The sequence below is a fragment of the Acanthisitta chloris genome, unplaced genomic scaffold (assembly GCF_000695815.1).
Source record: "Acanthisitta chloris isolate BGI_N310 unplaced genomic scaffold, ASM69581v1 scaffold44589, whole genome shotgun sequence".
Lineage (NCBI taxonomy): Eukaryota > Metazoa > Chordata > Aves > Passeriformes > Acanthisittidae > Acanthisitta > Acanthisitta chloris.
Genome location: NW_008690537.1, coordinates 13,636 through 39,441, shown reverse-complemented (window position 1 = coordinate 39,441; position 25,806 = coordinate 13,636). Strand labels below are relative to the sequence as shown.

At 40.2% G+C, this 25,806-nt stretch overlaps 1 protein-coding gene across 1 annotated transcript in view; it reads right to left on the bottom strand.

Moving 5' to 3' along the window:
- The window catches only part of CIT (citron rho-interacting serine/threonine kinase), a 69,790-nt gene that overhangs the window by 30,518 nt on the left and 13,466 nt on the right, over nucleotides 1-25,806 (bottom strand). The window contains 12 exon segments of the mRNA XM_009081826.1: nucleotides 2,417-2,526; nucleotides 2,968-3,084; nucleotides 4,784-4,879; nucleotides 7,788-7,913; nucleotides 8,273-8,413; nucleotides 9,572-9,625; nucleotides 10,680-10,733; nucleotides 11,007-11,177; nucleotides 14,684-14,803; nucleotides 16,134-16,277; nucleotides 17,157-17,262; nucleotides 24,283-24,463. Coding sequence (XP_009080074.1) covers nucleotides 2,417-2,526; nucleotides 2,968-3,084; nucleotides 4,784-4,879; nucleotides 7,788-7,913; nucleotides 8,273-8,413; nucleotides 9,572-9,625; nucleotides 10,680-10,733; nucleotides 11,007-11,177; nucleotides 14,684-14,803; nucleotides 16,134-16,277; nucleotides 17,157-17,262; nucleotides 24,283-24,463 — 1,420 coding nt within the window.

The window sequence follows — 25,806 nt, the reverse complement described above, 5'->3', positions numbered from 1 at the left end:
TCTGATCAGAGTCTTAATCTACAAAGTGAACAAAAGTAATTACTTGTGCTCATAAAAATGTTGAGAGCTGGCAACGATTAATTATTACCATTTGAAATGGATACTCTCAGAAAAAAAAAAGGGTCGCTCTACATTATTTACAATTGCTGGAATCATGTTATCATGCATTGGAAAATTCTGCCTCATGGTTTGCTTTCTACTTCGAAGGCTCACAAAGCTCTACATACATTAATGAATTAATATTTTAAGAAGTTCACAGTAAGATAAGCTGTTATTAATCCTATCCCAGAGAAATTATGTGGGTTGCCCAAGATCAAATAGGAAGACTTAACAAAACTAAAAATAGAACTTAAGTCTTCTGACTCACATTTCTGTGCATTGCAAGCAAAATCACCCTTTCACCCTGCCTCTTTTTTTAATTTACCTCTCCAGATTATTGTCAGCCAGAACTGTCAAATGGTGTTATTTAATTTCCTACTGTTTACTGGGCTATCTTCTCAGGAACCTGATAATCATTAGTTTCCTCAGATACTGCTGGAACAAAAGCTAGCAGAGCTCCCCACTCCTCTGAAGGGTTTAATCACCAGTTCTGCTCTCGATACATGCTCAGATTAGCTGAGGTTTTTGTGCATTGCCAATGCAGTCCAACAACCATTTATGCATTTTCACCAGCCCAATTCACAAAATAAGCACAAACTCATTAGCTATCTGCATGCATAATAAAGCAATTTTCTCTTAAAATGTTGCTAATTCTGTACCATCCTCTACCAATCCTTCAAAGCTACGTTATTTGACAATATATCTCTTGATAATCTATTCTAAATCCTGTGTTAAAATGCTATTATATCGGGGGGTTTTGTTTCCTATGGATCTGCAGTTCCCAGAGGATGCTTCCAGCCAAGCTAAGTTCTCACACTCAGTTCAACACCAATGACTGTGACACTAGACCTTCCATACACTTCCCACGTGAAGTTGAGACAATATTTCTGGTTTATTAGTCTGAAGGCAAGTTATGACTTTTGCTGCCTCAACAAACTTCCTGGGTGATTCACCAGAGGTCATCTGGAGTATAAAGCAACACAATTAAACTCCTCCAGTTATTTCTGTGAGTATTTTTGGCTGCTCAGGCTAAAATAACTTGCCAGATATTTGAAATACAATGAAAATTGGAGCCCTTACATATCTGGAGGCATAACCACCACTGAAAAGGCAAAAAAACCCAAAGCAACTCTTTGCCAAAACTCATCCTTGTCTGATTCTATTCAATATTATAGATGAATCTATCCAAGTGCTTCCCATAAAGACACTGCCTGACACTGCATCCAGCAGCTGATGCACACTGAAAACCTCTGTGCAGACAGCCAAAGTTGGTGAATCTGGGAACTCAGTGAGGGCACACACTGCTTTAGCCCTGCCCTGCAGGATGTATCAAACAACCTGTGCGTTTTCCTGCGCTCGAAGTAGAATGCCTTTAAGTCATTTATGAAAGAAAGACATCATTACAAGGAAAAGGAATCCCAGCTAAAATCCAAAGTTCAGGCAGACAAAAAGATCTGACACAGAAGATTTCCTCTGTGTTTAATAAATAAGAATTTGCCAGAAAAACTATTGCAGATTACACAGTGATTGGAGATGACACTAGACCTGGACCAGGAACATAATCCAAAAACTCTAAACTGGCAATGACACCAGTCACTGATGAGAACTAAAGTGAGGCTGAAGCCCAGAAGGCAGCAGAGAGATGTGCAGGTGCTATCTGGGTTAGGAAGAAAACAAAATTAATCGATGCAGCATTCTGATATATTTCCCACTTCACATTACTTCAGCCCATTTCAGTAGCAAACCACCTCACTCTTGCAATTGGCAATTCAAAAACATGCAGAGAAACTCTTGGCTTATAAATCTAGTGCTCTGCCTTGTCTTCTCACCCATCACAGCAGGATGAAATGCTTGTGAGGGAAAGGTGTTTAATGTTGTAAATATCACCATCATGTGTCACGGGAAGCAAGGGAAATATAAAATCTATCAGCACTATGTATGCTCAAAAAAGGAATATATGCTCCTCCAGAGGCATTTTAGACATTAGAATTATTAGTATTCATGTAATGTATTTGGCAAACCTGCACAGATCACCTGCCTCAGGAAAGGCTCCAAAGTAAATAGTGCAACACAAACCAATTTTCCCAGCCATGTTTGAGGAAACACAAAATACCCAGTGAGCCACAACTATTTGAAGAACAAGTGTAGATTTGCAAGTGTATCACTGAAAACCAAGCAGGGAGCACAGCAGGCCTGCAAAACAGAACCCCATTCACACATAAAATCAGATAATCATTTGGATTGCAAAAGACCTTTAAGATTATCTTCCTGAGACCTGTTCAGCAGTGACCAGTGTGACAGCAGCTGCCATACTTACATGTTCCTCTGGGTAAAGAGGCTGCTGTTTGCTGCCAGTTTGTTGGCCTCAGACAATTCCACAATTCTCTGCTCCAGTGACCTGATCTTTGAATCCATTGCATTGATCATCTGAAACAAAGCAAAGAGCCTTTGAGACTGCACAGTACAAGTGATTATAAAAAGAAAGTTTATGAAAACTCCAAACTTTTTCCAGAAACAAAAAGGACTAAAAGAAAACTGATCAAATGGTAAAAAGAGCAACACAAATACAATTACTGGAGCTATTTACAACTGCTTTCTACTGCTTTAATATTAGAAAAAAAGCAACCATGATTTTATCAGTGCACAAGATGATGAGTATGCAACAAGCTACGTGGCTAATTTTAAGGAAATCTTCTTGAAGACACACTGAATTAAAAAAACATGTCATTTTAAATTAGTATTAATCAGTGAATTTCCTTCAAAGCAGCTCAGCAGCACTACAAAACCTCAAATAAAATTATCTTGCTTGAAATCAGTCTCAGAAAGCTACTCTTAAGCTGCTTTGATTTCCAATTCAACAGTACCTACCGCCTTCTGTTCAGCCAGGACTTTACATTTTTCACGTGCTTCTTCTTCATGTCTTCTGAGCATATTCTCAAGAGCTTCCTTGTCTGCAAGATCTTTCTTCATCTGATTTTCCAACACCTAAATGAAGACATTTCTTTTGTCTAAATTATATCTGTTTCACTGGGCAAAGGGCAAGCAGAAAGAAAATCATCAAGACAGCCAGAATTCTTCTTAAGCAATTGATCATATCTCAAGCAAAACCCATGATGAAACTGCATGAGATCCATGGAAGAGCAAACTCCAAAAATGAGCAGTTCCTCAGCTAACTCTGAAGACCGAATTTAATGATGGAATTTCATAGACATGGAGAGAGTGTAGACTGTTAAATCATTATTTTAAGTCATATAAACTGTGTTCAAGAACTGTTCCAGAGTACTACAACAGAAAACAGCAAGACTCTCTACTCCAATAAGTGTCCATCCTTTGGTTGCCCTACCAATGTGGCTCACGAGTCATCTGTGTTCCATAAGTATGGATGGGAAAGCAACTGAGACCACATGAATTCTTCCAGTCAGAGACACCAAACCTAACAGCAAAGCAAAAGGCTTCTTTTTGTGGCACAAATACCTGTCATTAGGAACAGGACTCAAGTAATTAATTGCAGCATGTTTTGAGAAATGCATGTTATGTATGAGTGTCCAAAGCTCTGAATCAGTTGTTAAACTGAAGGTTACTTCCTTCAAAGGCAAGTTCTCAAAGGCACAAAGTCTGGACACCACAGGATAATTTTTTACTGTTCCAGCTAGAAAAAAACCATGTCCTCTTTCATCCCTTTGAGCCTCTTTGACCTGTCTCCATGATTTCTCCTACGAAACACTATAGTACAGATCCCCATAATACATTTGATCTCTTTTTCTTTTTATTCTTTTTCCAATGCCTATCCTCTTTTCCAGTTTTCATGTCACCACTTCTCCTTTCCCAGCATCTATATCTGATCTTCCTGTTTGCTGTCACTCTCCTCTCATTACTGATTACCACATGCTCTGATCTGTCAGCAGATCTTCTCTTTTTAATTCATATTTCTCCCATAGAAATTTCTTCTCTCCTCTTAAATACTGCATCCTTTCACATTTAAGCTAAAATGTAGAATTAAAGTCCTAGATAAACGCACTAGATAAACACTGGTTTTACTAAGAATAATCTGGTTTTAGCAAAGATTCTTACAAAATGCATTTACTGGCTGTCATACTGCAAGTTCTTTAGAAAAAGCTTAGCCAGTGTACATACTCCTAATTCCCAGCTTGTTTTTCCTAATTTTAGATGGTGTCTATGATTCTATCTCTAACTGTTTGTTAATGCTACCCTGGAAAAGACAAAAACAAAGTGGGTGGTTTCTCTGGCTTCCTGGCAGATGTTATAGCTCCAAGAAAATGGAATTTCAGCAGCACTCTAGTATTTGCTGCATTTAAAACTTGCAGGTAGGCTGAGTGAATACTCAGAAAATCATCAGTAGGAGCTGAGAGCTTCTTCAAGGTGTGAGATCCAACAGCATTAACTATCAGTTAGTCAGCAATAGTCAAATTACAAGCAACAACTGCCTCCCTGTAGCTCTTCCTTCAAATGCCACCTGCTTAATGCAATGCTACAGCTAAGGTAGGATGGCACGGACTAGGAGAAAAACTGATTCAGATTCCACTAAGCAGTGGAACATTGCAGTAGTGCTAAGCAAGAAGGCAACTCCTCATAAGACAAAGCAATCAGAGCCTAAAGGCAACTGCTTTCCCCTGAACTCTTCCTGCCCACAAAAGCTTGTAGGAAGATGATAAGATATTTTTACTTTGAGTTTTTCCTCATAGAATTGTTCCTTCTGTTTCAGCTGCAACTCCAGATGTTGTGCTGCGATCTGAGCCTCACGATGCTTCTCCTCCAGCTCCTAAAAGCAGCAGAGATTCATATTCAGACACAGAGAAATAGTAGGTGCTGTGTGTATGTGTTACACAGGTATCAAACACTCATTCAGTCTCTTTTTCAAGACTTCACACTATAAAAATCCCAAGACCAAGGCTGTCACAGTGAAAAAAACCCTTATGAGGGCTGCACGTTATCAGTTTTAAGCTTTGCATATTGCTGCTGACCCATCTACTGCAGAGAGCTACACTGCTAAGGACAAAGATTTCTCCTTCCATGGTAAGAACCTCCATTTCTCAGTAAAATATTCCCAAAGATGGGCCAAGGACATTTGGTGAAAACACGTAGTTATAAACATTTTATAGCTGCAGTGGCATCACAGGAAGTTCAGAGCTATTTTTAACAAGGTCTCTCACTTGTTTTCTCACAGAAGACCTCAATAAGGGGGTACTGCTTGTCTGTGCTTTTCATTCTGCATTCATAGACTGGGAATAGCATTTACTTTGCTATATTCCTGAGATGAATGTTGTCAGAATAACTATTTATAAATTGCTTGGAAAATGAAAAGTGCAGGATGTGATATATGTGGTAGAACATACTGGAATATTTTTAACCTCTTTATTTCACATCAGATAGTTTCAGCCATGCACAGTAAGGACTTCAATAATCTGTATCTCAGAAATTAGCTCTTTCTGCAGTCTGACTATATTATTTGGACTCTATCTATAATCACCTTTTAAGAGGACACCTCACAAGAGCTGAGCTTACAACATTATGCTCCTTCATTGTTGTATTTGCCACTCCAACAGTTCCCTTTAGAACAAGAGCAGCTCCAGGTCTGTCCTTCACTACCACTGGGTTGACTCTTGTACAGTTCAGGTGCAATCCAGATCTCCTGTCTGCCTTCATTATTGCATAACACTGGAAAACTTCCTGATATTTGTGTGTACTTTATCACTTTTCATATTATCTTCATATTCTTTTTGCTGATCTTCCTCATCTCAAGAACACTCTAAGACTTTTTTGCTCCAGTAATTGCAATAGACCTCTTTTTCCAGAAGTGAGAATCAAAGAGGAGGTTCACCAAAAGTAGGTCATCCACAGTGCCTAGTCCCCGACACTTCTGCACGGAATGGAGATTGCTGCTTTTTGCAATTGAAATATGTCTCCCAGCAACAAGAGGGACAACTTGCCTCCCCCAGAAGCCCACACGTTTCAGGTCCTGGCAGAGAATCAGACAGCCAGATCAGCAGCAGCTTCAAAGCTACCAGCCTCAGACTGCTCATATTGTAGCAGAAGCTTCTCCAGTTCCTGCAGTGGCACTTAACAGCCAGTGTGGGTTTCAAAAGGTAATCTCTTACCATCCCATTTCTCGCTCACCATTCTCTACGTAGCACGGACTTTGTATTAGCATCACAGCAATCATCTACACTTTCAGGCAGTAATAAGCCTCTTCTCTAACTTGTTTCTTACTTCTTATTCAATTCATTAGAGCAGGTACTTCTCAGGTCCTGCTAGATGAGTGTACATGAAAACAATGCTTTCATTCAACAATTTCCACCTTATTCTATGCAATTCTGTGTCTTCAACTCCCTTCTTGCATTTCTTTACTTTCTGTACCAGGAAAAGTCAAAAGTGCTTGCAGAGATCAACTTAAGGGAAGGTACAGGGTAGGAATGGAGATAAAGGAACACCATTACCCTGCACTCCCAGATCAGAGTTGCAAGGGACCAGGAAAGACTCTGTAGGATTATTTCTTTAATGCCTATTTGACTTCTTTATAAAATACTTTTGTGCCTTCTGTCAGAACTCCATGGAAACTATCTATAAGAAGAGCTAAACATATCCCATGGTGTACAACAATTAGTCGATATTTCTGCATTCCCTTCCAGTTTCTCCTCCACAAAGAACATAATCAAAACCCAGGAACAATCCTCAAATATACACAAGAGGCTTATGAAACAATTCAAAGTTTTACACTATTTCTAAACATAAAGTTGGCTCTGTGCCCAGCACAACTATAGTCTCCCACTTACCATGCACTCGTGCTATCAAAACAATCTGAAAGGAACAGCACTACTAAAGAACTGATTCTACCTTTTCTTGACAGCACTCAGGCATTCTGATTCTGAAGTCTACATCCCCAGAACAAGCCTGGGTCATCTGTTGACTCCAAATATGTTTATTTATACATTTCTGTTCTGCTCAGAATTACTACCAATAAAATGCAATCCTTTTTTTTCCTTGTCATATTGGCACCATGCAAAGAGAACTCAGGAGGAAGGCAAAATAAATTTAATTATTCTACTATAAAATTATGCTTCCTGTCCCAGGGAAGCAAAAGTACTACAAACACCCTCTGCTTGGTTCACTGGAGACCAACATACTGACTTGCTATAAAGATTGAATAGATTTAACCATGAGAGAAGCAAGAAATTGCCAACAGAGAAGGTATGTGGATGAAAATGGTTTCCTGGCAAATATTATCTTTGGAGATGAACAGTTTAGATGACTAATTTCCTTCTGCTTCAAAACATAAGCACTTCAAATAGACCTGACCTCTAAATCTCTCTACAATTTAGTTTAAAAGACAGATATTAGTGTTTCTGTTGTTGCAATATCCTGTCCTGAGAATGTTTTACTTCTGAACCAATCACTAGGCAAATAATTAAAATATTCCTATGTTGACTTAAAAGTGAGACAACTACAATTTTGAAGTAGTATTAAAACTAAAAGTACAGGAGTGAGTTTGTAACTACAGGTGCAAGTAGAATTTGAGTCCTTAAGCCTTCTCCAGTATGACTGGTACAAGAAACAACTCCCTTCACTCAACCATTTCCACCTTACTCAATGCAAGTCTATGTCTTCTGATCCTTTCCTATCCCTTTCTTACAAACTCTCACCCTTTAAGTTTCATTTGCACCTCTGCTCACCATAATTTTTTCTGCCATCTGTTGAATCTGTTGAGATTTGGTTTGAATATCTTCTTTTAGACGGTTTTCTCTTCGTTCCACAGTCTCTAATCTTTTCACTTGATTCTCCAGAGAATGGCGCCGTTCCTGTAGAGCAATTAGCAACTGCCATTTAGGCAACTCTAGCACAGAGCAATGAGTAGTTTCTAGAAAAACATAGGCTGAAGCAGTCAAGGGTTGGCTTTTATATTTTAAATCCTCATCATGCCTCAAATCCCTTAGGCTAACCACATGTCCTTATTGACTCCTCACTGAAAACAAAAAACCCTCTCAGTTTTCTTCAAAGAAATATATGGGTTTTAATTAAAAATGGATTAATGTCTAACAACACTTTCCCCTGAAGAGTTACTACAGGAATACATGCTGTTCAGTCATCCAGATGAGACTTTCTAAACTGAGACATATCCCAAAAACTAATTTACTCTAGATAGACACTCTACACTCACCTCAGCTTCAAGCAATTTCTTCTTCATGCTTTCATTGGAATCTTCCCGATTCTGCAGTTTCTCTAACTCCTTCTCAGCTCTCTCCTTCGCTTGACGGATATTCTGAAGCAGCTCAGTTGCCTCTGAGCTAGCTTTCACAGCCTGGAGGTCAAAAGAAAAGAAAAAAGGTATTACAAGAAAAGCACACACCAAACTTTGGAGTGTAAAAGGTTAACAACCTCAAGATGGTCAACACCTCTGAATAAAACTGCCACAGAACTTAGGCCTAACAGCCTAAATTAGGACAACCTACAAACGTGCAGGAGCTCAAATTCTAACTTCTGTTACAGAAATCTTTTCTGTTTCACAAAGAGAATTAAAATCCAGGAGATGCACGTTTGCCTTGTTATACTGCAAGTTTTTGCTTGACTCTATGTCCTGGAGGTAAAGTCTACCCCCAAATTCAGCTCAAGGTCCTGAAAAGAACTCACAAAATACTCTCAATAAAAGACTAGGAGAAAAACTTGTTGGCCTACAGACAATTCCTTAGCATGAATGCAGGGAGAAAAGGAGACGGGATTCAAACATGACTGTTTTAAAATATTAGAAGTACTATTTCTATGTAGTTTTGGCTTCCCATTCATATTCACAATCACTAACCCTTGCAAAAGGTCCTTCTCAGCAGGTGCCAAGTTTGAAGAGCTCACTCAGGGGATTGTTATGACAACCTCTTTCAGTTCTGCTGAAAGAGACCAGTAAAAGAAGTTCCCTGACTGTTGTTGCTGTGCCACCTTAAGTGCAAGACTGACCACAACAGCACACATTAGCTATTATTTAGCATACATTGCTGAGGTATTTTAATTCTATTGTGAATCCTCATCATTCAACATTTTTACTGTGAATGACTGAACTGCTAAGTGAGTTTGCAATTAAAGCAGAGTATACTGGGAGACTAAAGCAAGTCCAACATGTATTTTACAAGTGAGCTAAACCCATCTGAACCCAGTGTTCAGAAACAAGAGACCAGTGCATTGCACAGGGCATACACAAACAGGCCTTCAAGTGAGAATTTCTCTACACTACTCCAGTTCTGACTCAGCTTCATTTGTAAAAATAAACACGGTTGACATGTCTCAAGAGCCAAAAGCATATTGAGAACACCAATGATTTCAGATACCAGTTCCCACCCCCTTTTCCTTATCATCCCCCAGGCTATGACTAATTCTATTTTTGAGGGTAAAACAAAGTGCATCCCTCCTCTTCATTAAGGTTTCACTGGAAAATCTTGTGGAAAACTTACTTTCACCACCCAGACTTTACCTTTGTCAGCTTTTCCTGCAGCTCCTGGATTTTGGCCTGCTGCTCTGTATTGATCTAGAGTTAAATAAAAAGATGGAGAGAAAGATTCATAAAACAGAAAGGAAAATATTTTCTCTGCTTGTGATACCACATTTATTGTAATTCACTTCCCAAAAATCTTTGTTTATCCCTATAAATTCATAGAATCAACTGAGTTGGAAAAGACCTCCAAGATCATCAAGTCCAACCCCATCGTCGTCAACAGACCATGGCACTAAGTGCCACATTCAGTCTCAGCTTGAAAACCTCCAGGGACAAAGAATCCGCCACCTCCCCGGGCAGCACATTCCAATGCCTGACCACTCTCTCTGTAAAAAATCTCTTCCTAATATCCAACCTAACCCTCCCCTGGCAGAGCTTGAGTCTGTGCCCTCTTGTCCTGCTGCTGGTTGCCTGGGAGAAGAGATCAACCCCCACCTGACTCCAACCTCCTGTCAGGGAGCTGTAGAGGGTGATAAGGTCTCCCCTGAGCCTCCTCTTCTCCAGGCTGAACACCCCCAGCTCCCTCAGCCTCTCCTCACAGCACTTGTGCTCGAGTCCCTTCACCAGCCTCGTTGCTCTTCTCTGGACCTGCTCTAGCACCTCAATATCCCTCCTGAACTGAAGGGGCCCAGAACTGCACACAGTAAATTCCATCACACCAAAATGCTCCTTGGCAAATCTATTCCCATTTTGCTAACTTCTAGTTGATTTCATATTTTGGTCACCAAGTAGATTGTCGAGTGTGAGAATACTCAGAATTCTATTTGGTTTTCATTTGCTGTTCTTTATGAGTAAACAAAACCCTTATGTGTCCCTAACCTAACTCCAGACTTGGATGACACCTAACAGCCTGTCTTTGCCTGCCTTCTGAACACAATCCATTAAGAACAGGTTACCCAGACACAGCTTTAGAGCAAATCAGAGAGAACACTGAATCACACCAAGAAAAAAATATTTTTTTTTAATAAAATGAATCAGGGAGGGCTGTGAGGCTGTGCATGCCACTAACTAGCCAAAGACACTCTTGGTTTCTGTGCATAATATGAACAACCCAGTAAGCAAACTCCAGGACACTGAAGTAACATACCTTCTCCAATTTGGAATATAACTCTCCTGCTTCATTTTTGCCTTGATCTTTCACCTGTAACTTAAATACAAAATACATAAAAATCTCAGGAAAAGTTGTAGTACACTGGTCTTCTACCCAGTCATCTTCTACCCATGCAGCTTACACACTAGCAGTTACTCAAAGTATAAACCACATGATTTTGAGTGTACAACTGAAGAACATCTTGTATTAGTTGTACAAACCAGGCTAATCTCTGATGGACTCACCCAGAACTCATACGTGTGTGTGAGTGAAACAGCAACAGAAATTCAAGCATCAGCCCCATCTCCTGTAAGACTAAACTACCTTTTGCAGTTTGTTGTGACATTCGGCAGCTTTACGTTTGAACTCCTCAGCTGCCAGTCGGGACTCTCTCAACTCCGACTCGTAGAGATCGCTGCGCCGGCGAGCTGAAATCAGGTCCTCTTCTAACTGATTCATCATCAACCTCATTTCTTCCACTTGAGCTTGATACTCCTGTAGTTGTGGTGAAGGGAAGGAGAAGGTATTACGTTTTAGAGGTGACAGGGGAAATTGTTGGAGCAGCAGATCCCAGAATACTGATTGCAGGCAAGAGATGTATTTAAGAGCATGTGGAAGAAAAGTAAAGTACAAAATAACACAGTGAGGACTAAATAAAATAACATCTATGGTGTTCTGGTTTGAGCCTTGCCATTTTCAAGTGAATATCTCAAAAAGTCAAAGCGCTGACTGTTTGAGAGTGCAGGAACACATAAATGCATCTATAGACAAATGATAAAAATTACTTACATTTCTAATTTCTGACTCAGAAATGTGCCTTTGAGTTGATGTTTCTACTAAATGCCCAGATGCTCCCTCAAGTTCTATTTTCTCAGGCTGATAACATGACAGTTATCACAGATCTGCACAGCTTGGGTAAAATGGAAAGGAGAAGCAGAGGGGTAGTACACTGTGGCTTCTAGCCATCAGTTATTTTCTCCTGACAGAGTTAAACAGGATCACATTGCTCTGTATGACAGACAACCTAAAATCAAATATTAACTTAGAAAAACTAGCTAAAAATCACACTGCCCATTGAAGATACTTGCCTATATAGGCAGAAATAAAGATTCCCCATGTAGGAGAGTACAAGATAGGGAATTTGGATGGGGAAGAGGAGTGAAGAAAAGAACATTGGAACTGACTATCCCAATGAGAGTGGGAACTCAAACTGAAACTAGCTCATGAGATTGCTTCTCATACCTTCACTGGAAAAAAGAGAATCTAATTATGTTTCTTTAGCATTTACTAAGTCCTGTAAGTATAGGTATCAAAAAATTACTCTAAAGAATAAAAGAACCAAAACAAAAGTTTTTTTTATGAAGCTGAGTACAAGCAGCAAACATGCACATCAAGAGCTAGGAACAAAGATTATGAAGGACTCGCAGTGGGGGAGTCTATCTTTCTTTCCATTTTAATATCTTACAATACACCTGACTACCCCCATAATCAGAAGAGTAACTGTCTCGTGACAGAATCAGGTTTGTCATCACTCCTTCCAGACAGGCAGCTGTCTTCAGTTAGACAAGTGATTGCAGCAACACTGACCCTAGTGTCAGCCCCTGATTCTCTAGCATCAAAAGCTTATGGAGATATTTAGAAGTCTGGGCCTGCAACAGATTGCCTTGCTATCCCTTACAGGGAGCATGGCAGAATAGCTCTTTAGTTTGCAATCCCAAAACTGGTTCCCCAGTTTGTAAGGCAGACAAGGACCTACTTTTTCCAGTTACTCTCCTATGGATGATCTTATTTTCTTGCTGGAAAAAATTAGAGTATTTTTATAATAACTAAGCGTATATTAAATATTCTTTGACATCAATACATTTGTGAATAAAAAAGGCAGAACAGTTTGAAGGCATACATGTTCTGCTCAGCAATCTCCATTGGTTAAGACTTCCTAAAATACTGGGCTTTTATAGCAGCAGACACTTGACCAAAGAATTACAGATGTGACTACTGTTGCCAGCATGACAGAGTGTTTGGGAAGGGAGGAGAATGGGGAAGGAGAAAAGAAGAAAGAAGAAGAGAGAATTAGTACTATTTCAGGTTTTCTGGTTTCATCACATTTGCAAGACTACCTTTGACTAAGTCTAATGTTCAGGTCAGGGGAACAGGCCACAAAACTCAAGGCAACACAGAACATTGCTCAGAGTTTAAAAACTACCAAGATGTACTTAAGCTCATATTACTGGACAGGCAAAGTTCAGGGCATATACCTGAAGCAAAACCCATGAGGGAACTACATACAAATGAGTGGGACTTTCAAAATATACAGATTCTGATCTGTTGCAAGTTCACCTGTTCATAAGGATCTTCATCAAATAACAACCAGAACACAGGTTTAGTTCAAACAAAAAAAAAAAAACCAAAACAAAGCAAAACAAAACCAAACACACACCCCAAACAAACAAAAAACCCACAGACCCACCACACTCTTCTATTCAAGTACCTGAGGTTAAGTTGAACCTACAGCCTTGCCCTGAAAATACCAAATGCTTCATTATTGGGTTTTGAAGATTCTGATTTGCTGTTGATTTGATTCATCCTTTCTCAAGCTTCAGGTTTGCAACACCAAAACTCTAAGGGACCCTTCCATCTTATCTCCCAGTTCCCTCTGACTTAAAAATCATGATCCAAGTTAATGGCAAGATCCACCTGCTCGTATGAGTCAGCACAAATATCTCAGCATTTTTATTGTGATGTTCTTACATCTGTTTAAGATAGCTCAGAAGACCATCCCAGACATAAATGTCTGCAGGATATTACAGATTCATTTGTTGACCTAAGTAGCATTTTTATGTCATTGTGAATCTTCACAAGCCAAATTAAGAGATTCTGGGACAAAGCATTGACTAAAGAGTACTTGCATTATGTTTCCTCTGTTACATGCATCTGTACTGCCTAAGATATTTATCATCATCAGAAAATGTTCCACATTTCAACATTTAAAGCAACTTTCCTAGCAAAGCACCAGAACAGAGAGCAGTGAGCTTCAGATCCCTTGGATTACATAAAACCACCCAGAAGAATGCTGGAGAAGCCTACAGAGGCCTACTACATCCAGAGAGTTGGGTTTGCATTTCATTACTTTTTACATAAGAGCTACTCATGTCTGGAGAATTATTACCAAGGTTTTTGGGCTTCCTTGTCTCAAACACTATAAAATTAGTCAGTTAGCATTTGCAAAGTGCTTTGAAGATGAAAACCAACAGATAATTGCAAAGAACTGTTTGAATTCTATAGCAAATTTCAATTTCTTTTTCTCAGTGCAATATGTTACTGTTAGTTCATAAAACTGAATGAGTTCTGTCTTGTAAACCACTTTAAAACGTAACAATGTCCACACTTGTTACCAAATTTTCATTTAATTTTGACTTTTTTTTTGCTTATGAACAACTGTATGGATTAATGAATTTTCAACATTCTTCCGGTGGAAAAAAATATTATGAACATCTACTTTGCAAATAGATTAAATTAGAAAAAGAACAATTAGGCAACACACATTCTACTTTGAAAGACTATTAAGCATTTTAAATGGCCAGATAAGAAAGAAGAAAAAACCTCAACATAAAATTAAGGCTAGCTCAGTTCTCTCCCAGGTGAAGATACATGAACTTGTGAAATTTGCATTCCTTAACCATCTGAAATGGATAGTTCATTTCTAATGCAGCATGTTACTAAAGCATTGCAACCTTGTCCTAAGCTGATTTTAGAGACAAAGTACTTCATCTTCTGGATGAAGCACAGACAAACTTGAAGTTTGGAGTTTGTGCTTATTTTCAAGATATAGAAAAGTAGAATTTTGATGCTTCCTATTTTGTTTAAGGACCCCTGTGAAAACCCATGGACTGGGAGTCATCACAGCCTACCAACATCCAATATCATCCTGGCAACAGAGCTACAATATGCCAAGAATGCCTATTTGTAGTTAGCCACTCTGCTCCCCAAAGAAGCAGGTATACCTGTTCTTTGATCTCTTGCAGTTTTCGGCTTTGCTCTCTGATATCATGAAGTAGCTGTAGTGCCTTATCATCTTCCTGAGACACCTCCATCCGTGCCTGCTCCAGGCTTCGCTTTAAGCTCTGCAGAAAGCAAAATGTTCAATACATAGGCTTTGGTTTTTCAAATGGTTGTATAATGAAGATCTTTAGTTACACAAATGCCTCCTTGACTGCAGCGAGGCGTCAAAAAATGAAGGCACCAATGATGGAACTCTAAAGAAACTTACGGCCAGTGCTGCTCCTATCTGAATGGACGCAGCTCATTTTACAAACACTGTTTACTACACTTAAATCTCAGTTCAAATCTACTTCCCCACATCAGGTTTAGAGACAAAAACCAAACACAGATGACAAAAGGCATCCATTATTGACAGCATTTATCTATATTTTATCCAGCGCTATTAATTCACCACCTAGATACAATCCTTCAACTTCAAGTTACTTACATTTTTCTTGTTTAAGTGAGTCAAATGCTTTAATCACTGTTAAACTTCTACAAAGGACAGAAGAGCTGAGAGCCTTTATCTCACCACATACCTTACCTGCAAATTTGGACCCACCAGTGGAGTGGTCCTTCTAGCAACTGAGGATTATTCTTCAACAGAAAGATACAAACTGAATTTATTTATTTAACCTAGTAGCATTCAGTATAGGAAAATCACTCAGCCCCATTTTAAGATGTGCTTCCCAACAAACCAACCCATCCGAAATGATTTTCAATTCTCAGAAACAGAATATTATCTCCATTTTTGTTCTTGGTACAAGAGAGGAAACATAATTGTATATCCAACTGAAAATACAGAGACTATCAACTAGAATGAAAATATCCTCACTGGAATCTTGCCAGGACAACTGGGCAGACATTCCAGCTCCCATGAAAAATGCCAAATGATCTTTGAAGACATGGTTTTACAGCCTCATTTTTACATTCTACCTGAGAAACAGCACCTCTCCTAGCATCCTCCCTGACATTGTGCTGGGGAACTGGATCAGTCTGAACTCAGAATACCACAGATGGAGCAACACCATTGCTTCCTAATCCTATTTGTTCTTGAAGATTTCTGTCTAGGCACTGATTAGGCCCCATCCTCTTCTGCCTAACAAACCTGCAAGAAGTCAAACCCAAACATGTTCTAGGCACAGCCAGTAAGACAAACATCACAGAGAGTTTCAGCAAGACCAGGACAGTAGTCACTCCTGCATGTTCTAAGCACATGACCATGAAACAACATTTGAATCAAACTACCAAGCAAGCTTTTGCAAACAATTCAGGGATCCATGTTCAACAGATATCCTCTCACATACTATTTTCTCTCCATCAAGTACCCCACTGAAAGCATGATGGAAGAGAAAGACAAAGACCACCAGATTTCAGGCCTTCAGAGCTGAAAGGACTGGTGTAAGGGCTCACACTGCATTCTGTGATATAGGTGGCCAGGTCCTGCTCCAGGAGGGATCGCTGGGTCTCAGAGGCTTTCAGTTCCACCTCCTTTTGGCTAAGTACAGCCTCCACCTCTGACACTCTCCGGTGCAACCGCGTCATTTCCTGCTCCATCTGCAATAAATATCAAGAGGTTATAAAGGGGGCTTCAAAAGCTTTTGTTAGCTGCTACTTTCAGAGCTCTGTTTGTAAGGAATTTGTCTCCAAGAGACTTCTAGCTATGTTTCTCCAAATGGTGTTTAAATTCCGATACCATTGTCTCTGCTCCAGGAATGCACAGTTCTTCTTAAGGACAAGTAGGTAAGTCTAAGTCACCCCATTCATTCAAGCAGCTTGTTCATATTCAGTCATTCTTCGAACCCCAGTTAGCAAAGAAGACACAATCATTTTTCACCTGACTTGCAGAGATGGGTCACTTTAACCTTATCCCAAATCCATGCTGGACCAGAAGATGGTTTCCCCCCATCTCCTTGTCAGGAGCAAATGGTCAAATCCAGAACAGAGCAGGGAGAAAAGTAATGGAACTCTCATAAAAGTCTCAAACAAGCAGTAAGTGTTAAAAGACTCCACCAGGTTGCCTTTATTGGAGCACAGGCACAGCAATTGTTATAAGACGTTCACCATAAGCAGTGACGTGACAACAGTTATGTAAGCAGGAGCTGATGAGTGAGGAAGAGCCCCTCAGAACAGTACTGCTGTAACTGTGAGTATGATGAAGAGGCACGGCCTGCAGGAAGAAGCAGTCGTCTGTGTCACGCTGAGAAAAGGACAGTTTAAAATCCAGAGCCGCTTCTTGTTAAGATAAAAGTATCTAGAGCAACAGCATGGCCTAAATTCATCTCCCTTTGTACTGGACAGGAAGCCACCTCTCTGAAGGAAAAGCACTTTGCCCACCACGAGTCTGGATGATCAGCAGCATCTGACAGATCCCTGGACACACAGTGGTTGCAGATTCCTGGAGCAATGGAGATGGCCAATCGCATAAATAAATACCTTGTGACACTTGTCCTGGACGTCTTGGAGTTCTTTGCTCTTGAGAAGAAGTGTCTTTTCCATGGAGCTGACCTTGACTGAAGAATCCACACTTGAAAAAACAGATCTAAAAGAGCAAAGCCAAACAGCACATGAATATAGGCAAAAGGCACAGAAATCTGGTTTATGCAGCCTTGGTAAAGTCAGTGGGTACTTACTTATCCCAGGACAAAAGCAAGGTGCAGCAATCACAGCCATCATCTCAGATCAAACATACCATAAAAGCTGGTGACAGTATATCATTATTAAATAATCCATGTGTACTTTAGTTACAGTATTAATATTTTCCATCAGTGGCTGTGTCAGAGTGCAAAACAATAAATCACAGCAGCAGTTTTGCATAACTCGTAGGGATTTATACGTGCAACAAAAACAAAGCATGAAGTCAATGAAAGCACTTTGGAAAGATAACAAATTTTCAGAGAAATGATTTTTATTTGGTACTTTATTTTTAAACAGGTTTTTAAAGGATTATCAAAGTAGAAGAGCCCTAAAAACTTCAACATGTCATAATCTGCACCACAGGAAGAAGAATTTAATATCCTTAGTTACATTCTGCAAATCAAAATTGAAACTTCCCTAACCCGATTCGTATGATCCCGAGGAACTCAATCAATATCAATATGATTAGTCACACTGCAGAACTTCAGAGTTCCACTTACAAGTAATTTTTTTTCCATGAGACACAACTTAACTGTACAATTCAAAACAATTTGACTCCAGAAACCTGGGGAAAATATTTACTTGATCTTAAGTTTCTGTCTAATTGGGACTCGGCATTTAAGAAGTTTACCATTCCTGTTAGTCTAAATTCATTCTAGAAAAAGATAGGAAGCCACCTGATGTTTTGGAGCCTATTTTTAGAGCTTTGCAGTCTTAAATATGCAATCTGCAACCAAAAAATTAAGTACACACATCAAAACATAATTTTAAAAATCACGTTCTCCCTCGCATAAAATGATTCAAACTAGATATTTAAGCAGTTAATGATGGAACCAGTGTTAAGTGATAGATGAAAACGCAGAAATACAATGAAGGTGCTAATAAAAGATCATGCAGGCTGCCCACACATTGCTTTCTGCTTCTCCTGGCCACAGTTTGGTATGCAGCCAGTTATCCCCATGGAGAGAAAGTAGCTTTGAGCAGCTCTCTGCATATAGCCACACACCCACACACAGCAGCACAGGCTCCTCTTAACACCAAGGAAAGTTTGATTCCATCACCACCATTTTCTGAGAAAAATCTACTCCTTAATCCAAACAGATATGCAGCATAGGCACAGGAAGAGACACATGGATTTTAATCAAAGTGCTGCAGCAACATTTCAGTATCAAGCAGATCTTCAGCACCAGCACCTCTAGCAGTCAGGAGGAAACACTGGTTTGATATTGACAAACAAACACAGCAAAATCCACCAATTCTGCCTTGAAAGGTCAAATATTAACATCTCTTCAGAAACCTGATATGGCAAAACTTAGAAGAAAGAATCCTGCATGCCAACAATACAGATAAGATCAGGACCTACTAAAAAAAAAAAATATGTAAAATTAATGCTATATAAAGCATTCCTTTAGTCCTGTCCAATCAATCCGCTCCGTCAAATTACCACATTTAAAAATCAATTTATAAAGCGTGTCTATACTCCTACAGAGAAAAGGCAACCATCTGAGAAAGATGCATATTAAATCCCCTAACAGCTGGGTGTACAAACAAGGCTAAAAATGAATAGTTGAGAAAAGCAGTCTAAAAATACAAATTAAAGCTCACATTAACTAAAAAAGACACTAAGGAATCTGCTTTCAAATGTTAATCAAATATATGTAAATAGCTGCAAATATGTACTGAGACAAGTCTGTAAATCTTCTTATAATAAAAATTTAGTCTTACAGATCTGAACTGCACTGGATAAAGCAATCTCTTTTTCTAGTTATAGTTACAACCTTAGCCATCACCTTCTTACTTTCATTCTTTTCAAATCTGAGGCATTACCTGAGAAAACTCTAGCCAGTTCTCACACACTTGGTTTTGTTTGTGGCTTCTATTCCACCTCCCTAAAGGAGCTAATTTTATTTGTTATTGTTGCTTGTTTATTTTATTTGCTATTAAAAGAATCAGAGCCTAATATTGCAGGCACCATTTTGCATTTCCAAAATTTCTCCTGGCAAGCCAGCTGAAAGCATCCACGAGCACTGCAACCCAGGGAGTACCAGGACAGATTGAGGGAAGAAGATGCAGAGCTCTGCAAAGACAGGTAGTTCAGCCAGGTGAGATGGGATGGGATGGGATGGGACAGAGCACAGGAGGCTGAAGTCCAGGAAGTTTGGATTTCATGAGGTGACTGCAGAGGGAGCTGCTCCTCAGGGCTGGTGCCAGCTTTGTAAGGGAAGAGGAGGCTACAAACCAGAACCACAATCTTTCTTCCTCATCCCTATCCAAAAGGAGGAAATTCCTTAAAAATACATGTCCTGGTGACACGATGGTTTTCCTGCCATGGAAACAGTACATCTTATCCCCAAGGGAAGCTGATTTTGGTTAGCACTGGACACACAGTTTGTAAGACATGCTTTCCCAGTAATTCTTTCCTGTGTGCAAATTGTATTAGAACAACTTCCTGAACATCCATACAACCTTCAAAGTATCTGAAAGAGGCAGACAGAGGAAATCAAGAGAAATGGAATACTAGCTAATCTAATAAGCCTTGTCATGGTGATAGAAGCTCTCAACACAGCATGACAAGGTAGAAAATACCCACATTTCTGGGGCATACATATTCTTCCTCAGTCAGCACCACTGCAGAAATTAAACACACACAATCCAACATCAAAAGCCATGATGCAAAGCTATCATTCAGGCTGGGACCATCTCAGAGTGTTTCATTTAATTAACTGCTACATCTGGATCAATTCTCTTAGCACAACAGAACAGTTTCCGCTGTTTCCTCTGAAGTGTGAAAAAAAATACCGAAAGGTAACCAGCATCCACCAACAAGAAAATTGCAATAAAAGATTTAAAAAAAATCCAAAGTCAAGCCTGTAGTACCAAGCTCTGATAGCACTGGCAGTGCCAATTTCCTTTCCAAAGCAGCACTGCCTGCATGACTAAAAACCAAGTTAACTTACAGCTGACTATGTAGTGATTTCACAGCTAGATCAGCAACAGCCTCAACCAGCAGAATGATCAGAAATGGTGCTGGTTGTGTAAAAGCTCCTCCAGTCCTAACGTGGCTGAGATGTATTAGAAAAAAAGCATCAGGATAGGAAAAGCTCCAAGATAATTCTGGGGTATCAAACTCGTACCTTCACGTCCCCTGTGCATCTCATTCTACTTCACAACTTCCTGTGTCCTTTTCTGCCACTCATAAACCCCCAACTCACCTGTGCTTCTTCCTTCTCACAACGATTGACACCATCTGTCCTAATCCTGGCCCCCACATAACACGCCGATAATCTCATCCCCCATCCCTCATGCTCTATTCTTTTTAGCATTATACTCATCTGTACCTTCCACCCCCTCGTAAATGCTTGCTCAGGCCTAAAAAAAACCCACCAAAAACAAACAGTGATACCATCAATCTGTGAATAGAGCTAGCTGAAGCAAAGCATATTTTTGGTATGCTCATCCTGTGCTTCCTCTTTAATCTATCTTTGGTGAAAGAGCTTAGAGAACACGACAAACTGTTGGAAGAAACCAGTAGTCCTTCTTGTTGGAAAAATGGCCCATTTTAACTCTCAGTATTTTATAATGACTGTCAAATCCATACCAGATTTTAAATTTATAAAAAAAACCAGCAACCCCCAACACAAACCAAAAAACAAAACCTCAGAAATCTTGAAAAATGCCACTTTTTAGGACCTTCCAGAGAGGACACAGGCAGGCAAAAATTTATATAATAAGCTATTCTTTAAATTAGGTATTTATTTTTTATTAGGTATGTTGGATTGGTTTTTATTAGGTATTGATTTTTATTAGGCAGTTTGGTCTATTTGGTTAGCCCTGGATTTATAATAGATTTATCTTATGCCTTCAGGCTTCTGCTAGTCACCTGCAAAGGACAAGAACAATTTTCTTTCACCACTTGATGCATATTTTTGGCACCTAAGGGTTTGTGTCACTTGTTCTAAGCACTGGAGATCAGCCATGGTTAGGGACAGGATGCAAGGTGGGGCTGGCTTTTAATGGAATTAAACTCTCAGTTGCCTCTTATCTTGTCACAGTCACACGCTTGCAGCCAAACCAGCAGCCAGATTTGCAGCCAGACAGGCTTTTCTCCCCCATACCAAGCATACAGAGGCCATGATGTGAGAAGGAGTTTGCTGGTCCTTCTCTGCAGCCTCAACCCAACTCTCAGAATCATACAGCAGATTTATTTAACAAACACTCTGCTAATACAGGAACCTGTGACATAAACAATGCCCTTGACTTCTCCTGATTGCTTCCCACAACACATTATTGTCATGCCTTTTGCTTTTTTGTCAAATCTTACATTCATTATAGGATCACAAATTCTTCCCAGATCTCATGTTATGGGGCAACATACAGCACACTGTAATTCAGTGGACACTTCTAAACTCCATACCAACTGTGTGATTTCTGGCAACAGGTCTAAGTGACTTAGGTGAGCCCTTCCTGCCATAAGTCATTGGGAGAACAAGGAGAAAGGAATAGAGAACTCTCCATCCTTTTTCTTTAACTGCCTTTTCTGTGAAGTACTTGAAATTCCTAGCTCAGCCATAGCTTCTTACTGTCCAGTGAACGAGGGCAAGAGCATAACCCTAAACTTCATAGCTTGGCAGCACTCAAATTAAATGCAATGAAAGTTTCAAGGACCTTGTTAGCAGCAGTCTGCAGTTGCCTGGCCTAACTGTGAGCAGCACTAGAGGCATCGTGCTGCAGACAGGAACACAGAGCCGCATCACTTAGCAACCATAAGGTTAGACTTTCAGAGGAAAGATTTTAAGAAGAAAAATTCTAGACTAATAAACTTCATGACTTTGGACCTTCCAGAGAAGATACCCCAAGATTCACCAGAGATAAGACTCCCACCCTTTACTGATCTCCATCTAGAATTTGATATTCAGGCTAGTACTGTATTTCCTCAAGTAAAACATACACCAGACAGTATTTTATAAGTAAAGAGTTATCTTTATGGCCCAATTACAATGATATTGAGAATAAACTAGTCACTGCATCATTTAAATACAGATATTTTCAAGTCTCCATAAGCCTTTTGCCATATTTAAATCACCTTCTTGGAACAGAATGCAAGTATTTACTGCTGAAAATACCAGAGTGCATTTATTGAGATCTCATTCAGAATAAGAAACCACTAAGATCTACTTTTATTAAAATTATTTGGGGGAAAATTAAGTATACTATGCCTTTCTGTTCCAGATCAAGAAAAAACAGGCCACATCAAACAGAAATTTTACTTCAGTCAAAATTTCTCCAGAGCACAGTAATCTCTGTGTTCATTTGCTTTACCTCTTTACATCTATTACCAAAATTCAAATATAACTTCCACAGGCATTTTTCGGTACCAGCTCCACAGAGGAGGAACATCAATCCATCTGCTGTAGCTGTCTCAGCCTCCAGCACAGTTACACCACTGCTCTGAGACTTTACCTCACGCTCCTCTTCAGTCCTAGTCCTGGGCCCTGATTACATATACATTTTTACCACACCTATGTGGTCACTGTTGAGGCTCCTCTGACTGTTACCTGCATGGCCACACAGCCTTGATACATGGATTGCAGCTCCCCAGGCAGAAAGGTAACACCCTAAGTTATTCACTCCTCCATTAAGACAGATTTTAACCCCAGGTATCTACAGATCTAATATCCCATTTTTCTAATTCTGCTGATAATATTAGATGATTTCACTAAACAAACACTTTTTGGGGTTTTATGTCCTCCCCCTGCCTTCCTCTTCTGCCATAAAAGCAACTCTGCTGAGGAGGGACAGCCAAAGATGCCCTTTTTATTGCTGGCAGAATCATCATATAACCTTGATTCCCGGTGTGGGCAAGATCAAAGATGTCAACAGTATCACCAGATGTGGTGACACGCTTACTGCAGAGTGACTATCACAGCCGATACGACAGAAAATGAAACTTGATTAAGACAGATTGACAACCAAGTCCCTTAAGGGAACTAACTAGCAACAGTGAATGATGGTTGACATGAAAACACAGCACCTTAGTACATCGAGTCACTAACCCAGCTGAAGCCACCGCGTTCCGGAGAGGCCTCACGATCCTGAGCTAAGGACTTCCCAACTTAACGCACTGCACTAAGACTTTTTCAATAGCTCCGTCATCAGAAACTAACCACCCACTACATCAAATGCTTTATACCACACTATTTATATTCTTCTTTTTCTCTGGCTCCATTCTCTCAGAAAGCATGTTTTCTTTCCACTCAAAACCATTTCTTCTAGATCCTTACGTCCCTACACACACACACACACACACACACGTACCCTGCATACTTCATCAGAATCTCCAGTCTCTTAACACACAATACAGCAATGCCCAGTCTTCCTATTTAACTTGAGCCAGCAGCACACAGCCAGGTGCCATGTAGCTCCTTCTCATGCTCACTGACCCATCACTGCACATTCCCAGGTTAGTGGAGCTCCATTTCTGTGGATCACTGGTTCAGCCTTACACATCCCCAGCACTTGGTGCCCACTCTCTGACCCAATAAAATAACACCACCCCCCTTTTCCATCTCTGAATTCCTCAGTATTTTCCTTCTTGCAGGGATCTGCAGTACCAGAAATGCAATTACCTACTGCTCCCTGCTTAACAGAAACAACTAATTCAAAGTATTTGAACAACAATTTTAATAATAACTGGTTTAGAATCAATCTTTCCACCCCATTCCGTCCCCCTCATCCCAGAAATAATGACAGAACAGTAGGACATGCACAAGCCACAGCAGCAACAGATAAAGCCCGAATCTGGCAGCTTCCCTACAGCAGAGTACAGCTCAGTTAAAACAGCTTTTCCACACACACCATCCTCACTGTAACAAACCTTCCCATTTTTCCAACGGTCCTATCCACCTAGGCAATAATTCCTACTTACTCTGATCTGAGGGTCCCCAATGCTCTGATGAATGAAAACCCCACAAACGGCAAATCTTTCCCCGAGAAGCCTCCTGGGTTCAACTGCCGCGTAGGGGATAAACCCCACGAATTCCTCTCTGGTTCATCAAAATTTGAGGTGTCATCATCAGACTTGAGAGTAGGAACGAAGGGGGGAGGAGCTGGTGAAAAAAAAAAAAGCAAGAAGAAAAGATAAAATTCAGCTACAGTTCACTCTGCAACAGTCCCACTCACTCAGTGCTTGCAATGGCACTGCAGCTCCTGCTTTTAATCTTGCTAACACAAGCAGACTGAGCTGCTGCTCTCAAAGCGTATTACAGCAACAAGAGATTAACCCTTCAGCTACCAACATGGCTTCCACTCTGCAGGCAGAATGGCTCCCACACTGAGCACACTGGGCTTCAGCTTGGGCATTGAGACTCTTGGGTTTGGGGTTTCTTTTCAGGTTAGGGTGTTTGGTGTTTTAAACATATACATTGAATAAAATGAAAGCACAGGCTAAGAAAATCGTTACTGTAATGTAGCTAAAAGTCAGTCGATTCTGATTCCTCTGGAAAAGGAAAATGTCTCCAACCTGTCCAATTAGTGACACTACCTGAGAGCAATGCCTGATTCTGTGCTAGTCAGCCAAGGAATCTATCTTACCTTTTAACACTACCAAGAATCTTCCCAGCATGGGCTTCTAATCAACAGCAAACTGGCCTTTCTCCTGGAAGGTTCTAATAAACTGCAGCTACTAGAAGCTCACTAGTCATTAGGAAAAGAAGAAAGTCAGATTTTATTTCTCTAAAGGAGCTTGCTAAAGACCTGGAACTCTTGTCGGGACACCACTGCAGTCTGGCTCTGATACAATCAGCTCAGAAGAGAGGTATAAATAGCAGGAATTACAATGTATTTCTTACCAGAATTTCTAAATGGATACCTCTTAACTTGCTAAGCAGTTGTTTCCTTTCAGCTGGTTTTCTCACCTTTGCTTCAGTTTAATTAACCAACAGAACAAAAGGACAAGTTCTTCTCAATGATGTGCAGCACCCGAGCTACCTGCTGGCTTGGCTGAGTGTGGGAAAGGAATGAAGGCAAAAACCTGCTGTGCAAATCCTCCCTCATTAAATCACCTCCTCTAGCATTTATTTATTTATTTCATCACTCGGGTCCCCACTCACTGCAACTCTCTAGAGCAAAACCAGGAGATTAGCAAAGGAGACAGCTCTTCAGTCAGCACAACTAGAACAGCCCATTGTCACCAGCTGATGGAAGTGGAGTGTGCTAAAACCGTTACCATGGATCCAGTATGGATCTCCTGGAGCTGAAGGGCTGATGAGGATTGAAGAACCGGGAACAAACATTCCAACCCCTGCAGTGCAGGCTCCCTGCTCCTCGCTCCCTGCATGCTCGGGGTTTAACCCTACCTGCCTGCATCGTGACAGATGCTGCTGCCGCTGAGACTGACAGGGGCACAATGAGTCACGGCTGGAGCTTGCTGGCTCCCTCTAGGATGCCAAAG